At 38.2% G+C, this 10,597-nt stretch overlaps 1 protein-coding gene across 1 annotated transcript; it reads left to right on the top strand.

Annotated features, from left to right (window-relative positions):
* Positions 1-9,321: 9,321 nt before the first annotated feature.
* LOC109415843 (eclosion hormone-like) lies at positions 9,322-10,040 on the top strand. Its single transcript, XM_019689783.3, has 2 exons — positions 9,322-9,454; positions 9,523-10,040. The coding sequence occupies exons 1-2, from the start codon at positions 9,367-9,369 to the stop codon at positions 9,705-9,707; spliced, it is 273 nt and encodes a 90-aa protein (XP_019545328.3). The 5' UTR covers positions 9,322-9,366; the 3' UTR covers positions 9,708-10,040.
* Positions 10,041-10,597: the final 557 nt, after the last annotated feature.

Below are 10,597 nucleotides of genomic sequence, written 5' to 3'. Positions count from 1 at the left end.
TTTTTCTTTGCGTTTGACGTTTAACACTAGCGCCTTCTGTTGACGATATTGCACAGCACAGTGATTCGTGCAACTCTGTGAACTGGGCGATGGATTTCCATGAAAATCGTTCAAGGTGTTACGTCTGTTTGTCTGTGGCTACATCCTGTTGGTCAACCTATTTTCTCAACATTTGTATGGCGGTTTTTGCGATTCCAACAGATTGTTTCAAAATACATGAACTGAAAGTTGAACATCATCGAAAAAATGTGCACAAACGATGTAAAGAGTTTGAAAGGTTACTTAGGAAATTAACAAAATATGGTGGGAGTAAGGGAGAAAATCGTGCAAGCAGTAATCAGCAAACACGGTGGGGATAACACGTTTAAGCATAGTAGAAATTGGGTAAACAATAAAGATCCTGCTAACCCTCGTTTGGATAAACAAATAATGAAGGTGTTTGAGCACAAGAAAAAACCTCCTAACTTTCACAAAGCGGGGTATGACCAAAAAAGTTACCATTTCGAATTTCAATGCTCATCGTGGCAAAGAACATTTGAATTGTCGATCCTATAGTAAGCAGAAACAGCGAAAACGAAGCCCGAAACAAGAACCATTAATTAGTCACAGACAACTGAAGACTAGGTGCGTCCATACTTTCTGGGGCAGTCTTTAGTTTCATAAAACTACTAGTTTCTTTGATATATTTCTCTACATATTTGAGATAGATTTCCTTCACATGAAATTTTGTATTGATACGCTTTATGACATCAAAGGCTGATGTGAAAGTCTAGACATTGAACATGTAAACATATTTTAATGTGGTGATTTATAGACTCTCAGGTGAGCTTCAGGGGTGTTTCAGAGGATTTTTTTATGGCTCAGGCTCTCAGATGAGCTTAATGTGAGTTTCAGAGGGTGGTTCATCGAAATCACAGGGTGTTTCAGAAGGGTTATGGGGCCGTACACAAATTACGTCACGCTTTTAGGGGGGAGGGGGGAGTTTGCAGAGCGTGACGACCGTAACAAAAAATATTGAGGTCCCATATAAAAAGTGTAACATAGGCGGGGAGGGGGGGAGATGGGGTTGAAAAAGGCCGATTTTTGCGTGACATAATTTGTGTATCACCCCTATGGGGGCATCACAAGCTCCCAACTCCAGGAGAGTTTTAAAGCGTTTTAGAGTGTTTCGGAGGCTTCACACTGTTAGTGGAAATCTCTTTTTCTAGGATTTCTCAACGAATACGTCTAGGATTGTGCATAAAGTACCCGCTGAGATATACTTGACTTCGAAATATTTCTTTCCCAGCTAACACAAAGTCTTATATGATGTTGAATAAGATGCTAAAGTGGAGGCTACAAGCGTACCTGCTTCCATTTAACCGCGTGTAATGTGTACGTATATCGCCTCCACTTTTGCATTCTATCCAACATCATATGCGATCGTGTGTTGACTGGGCTAGAGATACCTAGAAGGTTTTTTCAGGAATTTCTTCAGGAACTTTTCCAAAAAAATCTGTCTTAGCAATTCTTGAGAAGTGCGTTTAGATGTTTGTTTTTGGACCACCTTCAACTTCAGGTATACCCCAAAAGATATCAAGATATCTACAGGTAGCTTTTCAGGGAATAATTCAAGAATACCTTTAGAGGTTTCTTCGCAGTTCTACGAATTATTCAAATCTATCGTAAAAGATACCTTCACTAATATTCTAAAAATAACACCTCCAGACATGTTTTTCTCAAGTGTACGTGTATCTTTCTCACCTTGTAAAGCTTTTACAAGCAGTTTAATTTCATTTTGTTTTGCCGTAATTTCTCTGTTTTCGGTAAGAAAATTTTCGCGGATTTCTTCTGGTATACTTTTAACGAATTTCTCATGAAATTAATCGAAGCGTTTCCTCAGAACCATTTTTTTCATGAAGGTGATCATGTCTTCGGCAAAACATTTAGGAATGGTTTTAAAGCAGGTTCTGTAATTTGTTCGAAAATATTTTCGAAAATTCCTTTAAAAGTACATTCTGAGATTTTTTCAGGAATACACAAAGGTTTTTTCAAGAATATTTTTTCGGTGTTTTTGCGTGAAACTGGCAACACTGGATTGATAGTATAAATAAATTAGAAGTCAATAATATATTGTTGGTTGAAGACGTAGTTCTGTGGGTCCACGAATGTAAATATAGTAGTAAGAATACAAAGATACTATGCATCAAAATCAATAAAATATGTTTAGCATTGAAGCTGCTATTGCAGTTTTCAGCTATCAATTATTGGTTTATAGCGCAATAGATGACTATCTCCACAACAAATAACTTCATGGATTTCTGAAGCAACCCTAGAAGGCATTTCCAAAGGAAACTCTTGGAAAATTCCACTAAAGGATCAACTCTCAGGAATTTACAGCGAAATCTCTGGAGAATTTTCAGATAGAATCGTTGCGAAAATTACCGAAGAAAGTCCTTGGTATATTCCCTAACAAATCGCTGAGGGATTTCTTTCAGTAATCCCTGGCGAAGTTCGCAAGAAGGTCCATGGATGAGTTTCCGAAGGAATTCCTGGAGGACTATCAAACTAACATGAAATTCACGAGACGCGACCCGAGACAAGAGACGACAGTTACACAGCGAAACAAACATTAACTTTTGTTCTGTCTCCAAAGCAAACTTATGTGTCTCTGACAAACTTTGTGTCGCTGAATCCGAGTCAGGGCTCAGAATTACTCCAGAACCTCACAAATTTGAGCTATACCTCAATTTACAGGATAAATGTATGATTTTAGGCTTTTTTGACTGCAAGCCATTGAGGACAAACGTCTTTGCATACCAGTTCAACATTGCACCAGAACTTCAAGGCACAGATCTTAAAATGTAAACAACAAACAAAGCCGTATTTTTTTTTTATTTTGTTCTTGCTCACTTGCCATGAGCTTAAAATAAGAAGATCAAGTTTGCAGATTTTGGTTTTAATGGAATTTGTGCGCTTAAAAGCGCGAGTAGATTAAAAACTCGGCCATTGTGGCGCTCATCTAGGGATCCTAACGAGCTTGTCCTTAAGCATGGAAATTACTTTTTTGCAATTTCTCATCGTAATAGGCTGTTTTACCTCACGCAAATTTGTCAGGAAAAGGCCTACTTTCCCACACCAAATTAGCAGTGCTGTAATGGTTCATTACAGCACTGATTTGCATTGCGTAATGAACCATTACAGTACTGTTTTCAGTTTTGGTCAACTTCTTGATGCTTTCTGGATGCAGGTTTGAAAAATTGTGACAACTGCACGGTATAACCTGCCATGAACAGACTTCCTTAAACATGGCTATAAACATCAGTGTGTAGTTTGATGGGAAAGTTTTGTTAAAAACTATCCTTAAGTGGTAATTTATGAAATTGCAAAAAAAGTTGTACTCACCTCGGTGCAGAACTCGATTTTTACAGCATTTGTCGTAATTACAACGATTTTTACAGCATTTATCGTATGTGCAACTCGTGCTGTAAAAATCTTCATTCTGCACCTTGTTGCGTAAACTACTATTTGAAGTTATTAAAGTGTGGTTTGGTCAATCAACACCTAAATTAACAGTTTGCGCCAAATATTTCGTTTTACCAAATCAAATTTCATAGTTTTAAGTATTTGCATGCAAGTTTTAGAGGCAGACTTGTATGAAAAATAACAACGAACCAGATCTTGACTGTACGGTAAATCCCTCAGAAATACAGTGAATTCCAGTTGAATTAAAATGATTTCACAGAACCAGGGATGGGAACACTCACTTGCAAAGAGTTACACTCACTTGCTATTTTCTCAGGTCAGAAGCGTGCAATCAAGAAACGATATATGGACGACTTTTGCCTTGTGGGTTTGCCTAAAAGTTTGCCGAATAGAGTAGGGGTCGCACACGCATATCAAAGTCGTGACAGAGCTGTGAAACCGTCCCTCCACGAGGTGAGTGTAATTTACATTCACCTCGTGGAGAGTTGCCTTCACAGCTCCCTCACGACTTCGGTATACGTGTGCGACCCCTACTCTATTCGGCAAACTTTTAGACAAAACCACAAGGCAAAAGTCGTCCATGTATCATTTCTTGATTGCACGCTTCTGACCTGAGAAAATAGCAAGTGAGTGTAACTCTTTGAAAGTGAGTGTTCCCATCCTTGCACAGAACTTGACCAAAGTTTTATCATTTTATATGATAGTTGCAACACTTTCAAAGATTTTTAGTAAATAAGCGTGGCCAATTTTTCAGAAACATAAAGAGAATGATCATAATACGTCAGAACAGGCCATCGTTGAAGTGTTATAGGTTGATTAGGGGCATGATGGACACCCTAAGCAACATACCTTACAACTTTAACTTGTTATCTACGTATTTCAATCATTTACAGAAGGTAGACTGTCTTACTTGTGAAGAAATAATGAATTGTGAACCGTGTGTTTCTTAGGGCTGGCAGGAAAGGTATGGGGCGAAACGGACACCCATTGCACAGTGGGAACAAATAGGTATAAAACGCGAATAAATTCAATATCTTTGCTCGGAGTGGATGGATTCGAATGAATTTTCGACACAAACTGCAAAAAATCTCTATAGTTTCAGATAAGGGGGGTGGCATTCGCCGCACGAAGCTGGAAATCAGTGTATTGATCTCGTTTTACCCCACGCTCTCTCTGTCACACCTCAAAATCCTCATCTATTCCTGAATGAAGGGCATAATAAATGACTTATCGGGAATTTGACATAAGGTTGGTCCTGCTTTTATTAATTGCGTACTGGCTGCTGCGAGATAAACCAAGTGCGTGCAGAGTTTGAGGCACGCCTACCCAAGTAACAAAATTAATTTTATAATGCTTTTGAAGTATTCTTTAACACCTGTTCTTTAAAACCATGCATAAACCAAATTGCTCTGCAAAACAACATCAACTCAACCATAAACCCGCCATAAGACCAAAGAGGCCCATCCTTAGATGCTCTTGAAGAGTTGTTTTTAAATTTCTCTTAAAACTTGTTGTACTTCCCAAGTTGTCCTCAAGGCGAATTGCTCTCTCCTTGTAGAATTCTTCAAGTGCACGATAACACGATAATAAATTCGTCAGTGTTGTTGCTGATGCAGCTTTTATGTCGACAGAAAAGTTTGGTGAATTAAATTGAAATTAAAAACACAATGACAATGACACATTATTGTAACCGGGATTAATTTATTACACAGATTGGAAATATTTCCGTGGTGTAACAAGGAAGCCAAATGCCAAGCAAAATTCATCGTATATATGTTGCAAGATACTTCCAAAAATTGCAACGCGCTTCAATTATAACGCACTAATAAAATATTTGAAAATAGTATTCCTGGTCATGCGAACATTGCTCATGAGTTTTCTCAACATGGCTTCCATTGAAATCTAGGCCGGTGGTCGGTCCATCATCGATGGTTTTAATCAACATCACCATAAGATCGTCTTAAATTTCTATCAACTCATACCAGAGCTAAAAGCATAACTCAAGAATACTAGGATTTATAACGCTCTCAATGCAGCCTGGTTGGCCTCCATCAAGAACGTCTTAAATTCATTTCATCTTATGCAAGGGTAAGAAGTACTACTCAAGAGAACTCAGGTTTATAACGTTCTTGATGTAGGTTTATGCAAACTTCGCCAAGAATGTCATAAATCATGTACGCCAAATTGTAAACAAACAATAAATTATCGCACCGCGGTGGATTTTGTGAATCTCATCCGATGAATGAATTTAATTATCAGCCCGGTACCGTTGCCAACCAGGCAGACCTTGTTCGATAACAGGCCTCGATGCGGTGCAGTGCCTCATTCCTCCGGTCAGAACTTCCAACAGGTAAGTAGTTGTTGATTTTGAAGATCGATGATTGGAACCCCGATTGCACGGGAATCGACGTCCTAGATGACCAAACTCACCTGATTTCGGATGCTGCAACCGGAGGAACTTGGCACTGCACCGTGTCGCGGTTGGGTGTCTGGGTAGGTGTTCTTGATTGGCAGCAATAATTGAACGATGAGAATCAAAATCTGATGCTTGAGTTTTTTCTTCTATTTTTCATGTACCAAACTGTTCTCATGCGAGAACAGTTGCTCTTGATCAAGAACGGATGATTGAAGATAACTACAAGAACATTATAAAACTGATAATAAGTTCAACAGTTCTTGTTGTGTTTATGGTTTTATGAATCGAACCTCAAGTATTCTTGGAGGTGTTTTTAAAACCACATATTGACGAAGAATAGTTGTGCTCAGCTGAAACTCCGATAAGATCAACTAGAATATGCAATGTTTCGATAAAACTATCATAAAAACAAATAAAACCAAATAGAATTCAGATTGTTACTTGGGTATTGTTCCATTCAATGCAGCATCTATCACCACAATTAAGCGTGCTGCTTCTCTGCTTTGGCGCCAATCCACAATTGCGCCAAACTGCAGAAAGTAGTGCGCGCGGCAAGTAAATAATTGATGTTTTGTTCGTCCGTACTGTGTGCACCTATAAAAGGTGCACACGAATTGATGTGATGTAGAATTGTAAGTGAAGATCACTCCCCAAGTAACAATCTTGATTCTATTTGGTTTTATTTGTTTTTATGATAGTTTTATCAAAGCTTTGCATAGTCTGATTGATCTTATAATAGTTTTTTTCTGAGCATAACTATTCTTCATCAATCTATGGTTTTATAACCATCTCCAAGAATACTTGCGAATCAGTGCATAAAACCACAAACACAATAAAAACTATTGACCTTATTGTCAGTTTTAAGAGGCTCTCGTAGTTATCTTCAATTTTTAACCATACTTGAGCAAGAATAACTGTTCTCGGGTGAGAACAGTTTGGTGAGGTAAAAATGAAAAAATAATTAAACACCAGATTTGGATTGACCGCTGACAACCAAGAACACCCGTCCTGAAAACCCACCCTGACGTGGTGCAGCCTCAAACTCCCCCGGTTTCAGCATCCAAAAAGCGGTCAGTTTGACCAGCAGGGTGTCGATTACCGTGCGCAATCGATGATTAATTCATCAGACTGCATAGTTCACTCAGGAAACCACTAGCTACTCACCTGTTCGGAACTCTGACCGGTGGAACATTACACTGGAGCGCATCAAGGCCGGTTCCCGGGTGCTCCTGGCTGACAGCTTTACCGGTCACTGATGCAGTTTGCCGGACGAAAGAGCCCGTTTTATTATATCATCACACAATGTACCGAATTTTGATGCACTTAATTTGTTTGTTTACAATTCGATATACAAGATTTATGACGTTCTTGGCGGAGTTTGCATAAATCCGCACCAAGAACGTCATAAATCAGAGGACTCTTGAGTAACACTTCTTACCCTTGCATAAGTTGAAATAAATTTAAGACGGGTTTTTAGCGTTCTTGGTCGAGAACGTTATAAATCTGAGGACTCTTGAGTTACACTATTAATTCTTGATTGAGTTGAAAGGAATTTAAGACTATCTTATGGTGATGGTGATTAAAACCACCGATAATTAATGACGATTTGGTGGATTTCAATGGAAGCCATGTTGGGAAAACTCACGAATAATGCTCTCGTTACCTAAAATAAATATTTTAAATATTTCATTATTGCATTATTACCGAAGCGCGTTGCAATTTTTGGAAGTATCATGCAACATATATACCATGAATTTCGCTCGGCAGTAGACAACCTTGTTACACTACGGAAATATTCCCATTTGTGTTAGAAACTAATCCCGATAATAATATTGTATCATTTACATTGTGTGTTTTTTTTTTTTTCAAATCAATTCAACTTATCCTCTTACAGCTTTTAAGCTGTAGCAGCAACAGAAAAATACAAATTTATAATCGTTTTATCGTGTACTTGAAGAGCTCTGCAAGCAGAGATCAATTCGTCTAGAAGACATCTTGGGAAGTACAACAGGTTTTAAGAGAACTTTTAAATCAGCTCTCCAAGACCATCATAGGATGGGCCTCTTTAGTCTTATGGCGGGTTTATGGTTGGGTTGATATCGTTATGTAGAGCAATTTGATTTATATTAGGTTTTAAAGATCAGGTGTTGAAGTATTCTTCAAAAGCATTATAAAATTAATTTTGTTACTTGGGTCCCGAGTAGGCGCGTGTCTCTCGGGGGGCAAATAAAACCAAATAGTTTCGAAGTAGTTGTTCTTTATCGCCGCCTGGACTCCCCTCTTCTCAATCCAACACAACGTAGAACCCAAGCCCCAGACGAAACAGTTTCTATAAATCCTAAGAGAAGTTAACTATCCAACCTCTAGAGGAACTTCCATAGGAATCTCTTGAGAATTTTCTGGAGGAATTCCCGAAGCAACGCTTAAACAATCCCTGGAGGAACTCCTGAAAAGAATTCAAAGGGAATATGAAATCGTTAACGAACCTCTCGAGGAATTCCAACAAAAAAATTAGAGATCTGAATTTCTCAAGAAATCGAAGATTCTTAAGAAAAATCTTCCAAACAATGTAAATAAGGTTGAATTTTAGTAAGGGCAAGCTTAGGGGCATACCAGTATATGGGGCACTGGAATTTGAAAACCTTAAATGAGTAACCTGCTCTGATTTTGCCATGACAACACTGGTGTAAAATGAGTTTTAGAAAAGAATATCCTTAGATAAGACGTGAGACTTCGTGAATTTATACCAAGAGGATTTTTTATGAACGATTTGAAAATTCTTGTGAAGTAGGAGAAAATTGTTCTTTGGGAACAGAGAGCTTATTATTCTGTATAGACGTTTTTTATAGACTAGCAGTAGCATTTCAACTGCACTGTCGCAAAGGATTAAGTTTATCCGTTCTTAATACACCAAAGTTGTTAGTATTGATTTCATACATTTTGCGACACTAAGACTAATTAAAGTCATAAATTACAGCTTTATTGCATAGGCTGAATGAACCAACCATGTGTTCCCACTGCCTTGTTAGAAGATCGGTGCCCGAAAGCTGATGCTTGTAACATGCTGCCATCTTGGATATTCTGGTTGTCATACTTCGGTCCCTCTATCTTCTTCATATTAAACATACACATATGTAGTACATAGTTTTACTCCTTAAGCTCCTTTATACTCCTTAAAACGGGAATGTCGAATTTTTGGTCACTATCTTGAATATTGTTGTCGCCATTGATAATCGCAGACACTCTCAAGTCAAAGGGATTCAAGAAAGGACTCAAACATTAGCTTCAATCCAATTAATTTAATTTCCGTTGAAAGACGGTTGGTTATGCAATAACGACTCTACTGGGGCTATCTGTCTATCATACTTCCGGGTTGGAAATTGTATAAAAGCGATGCAAATCCAGCGCAAGTTATCATATCGTCTCTAAACTCAATTTGAAAAACATATTTTTGAAGAAGACCAAACAAAAACATTGTACGCATAATGTCTTTCATAAAAATGGCAGTTGCATTCATTGCTATTGCTTCGGTATTCATCCTCATCACTGAGTCAAAAGCCAATCCTCAGATAGGTAAGAGATAAAATAACTGGTAATGTAATGAATGTGCTCAGTAACGTAACATATGCATAAATTCACAGATATCATGGGCGGATATGATTTGATCGGTATCTGTATCAATAATTGCGCCCAATGTAAAAGAATGTTCGGCGAGTTTTTCGAAGGCCATCTGTGCGCCGAAGCCTGCATCCAATTCAAGGGCAAAATGGTACCGGACTGTGAAGATATCAACTCGATTGCCCCGTTTCTGACTAAGCTGAACTAACTGCGATGACCTCCGCCCTGCAGCCGACCATACCACTACTATACAATGGACCTCATCGCCCAGCTCTCAAGTGATCTCCCACTGTTCCAGGGCATTTCCTGCTTGTGACGGTTTGTATATTTTGATTTCACCCAAAAACTGAAAACCGGGAGTAGAATGCTCCCTTTTAAAAGTTCACAAATAAAGCTCTAAACTCGAAAATGAATTCAAAATTATTCTAATTTCCTTTCACGGGGTTCAACCAGTCAACAAGAATGGGTCGTTGTTTGCTCAAGCCACCGATGCGAAAACAAACCATATGGCTAGCCTGTCACGATGACCACCTTACACCTCAGCGAGATCAGTGGGTGCGCGATGACAAGCCGAATAGTAGCTTTTCGAAGGTGGCCGTAGAATACACAGAAGGAAACAAGTGGATGCATGAAGTGGTTTATTCGAAGCTTAATTTTGTCCTTCTGTTAAAATGTTTCGAATTTTTAAAGGAAGGGCTACATTAACAAAGGATAATGCATAAAATTGAATTAATTAGGGTATGATGATTATTTGTTACGAACTGTACATAGATCTCAATGCTTTTTTTTGTGTAATATGTAAAAGAACATATTCACAAAAACGTATGCACGTGTAGGTATATGTCTGCAATCAAATATTTTAATTAGTTTTTCCCTCAAATTAAATATATTGCAATATGTAGACCTGCAACTATTTATTCTTTCCATAAGCATATTGACCAATATCAACTAAACTTTCAAATATCCTGAAAATAATATAAAAGTTTTGTAGAGCGGAGCTGGTATGATGATTAAATCCCCTGACTATCACGCTGAGGACTTGGGATCAAACCCCTCTCACATCCTTTGACAAACTCACAAAATGTGAAAAACCTGGGT

Source organism: Aedes albopictus, chromosome 3 (assembly GCF_035046485.1).
Source record: "Aedes albopictus strain Foshan chromosome 3, AalbF5, whole genome shotgun sequence".
In the NCBI taxonomy this organism is placed as follows: domain Eukaryota; kingdom Metazoa; phylum Arthropoda; class Insecta; order Diptera; family Culicidae; genus Aedes; species Aedes albopictus.
This window is presented reverse-complemented; position numbering and strand designations above follow the sequence as displayed.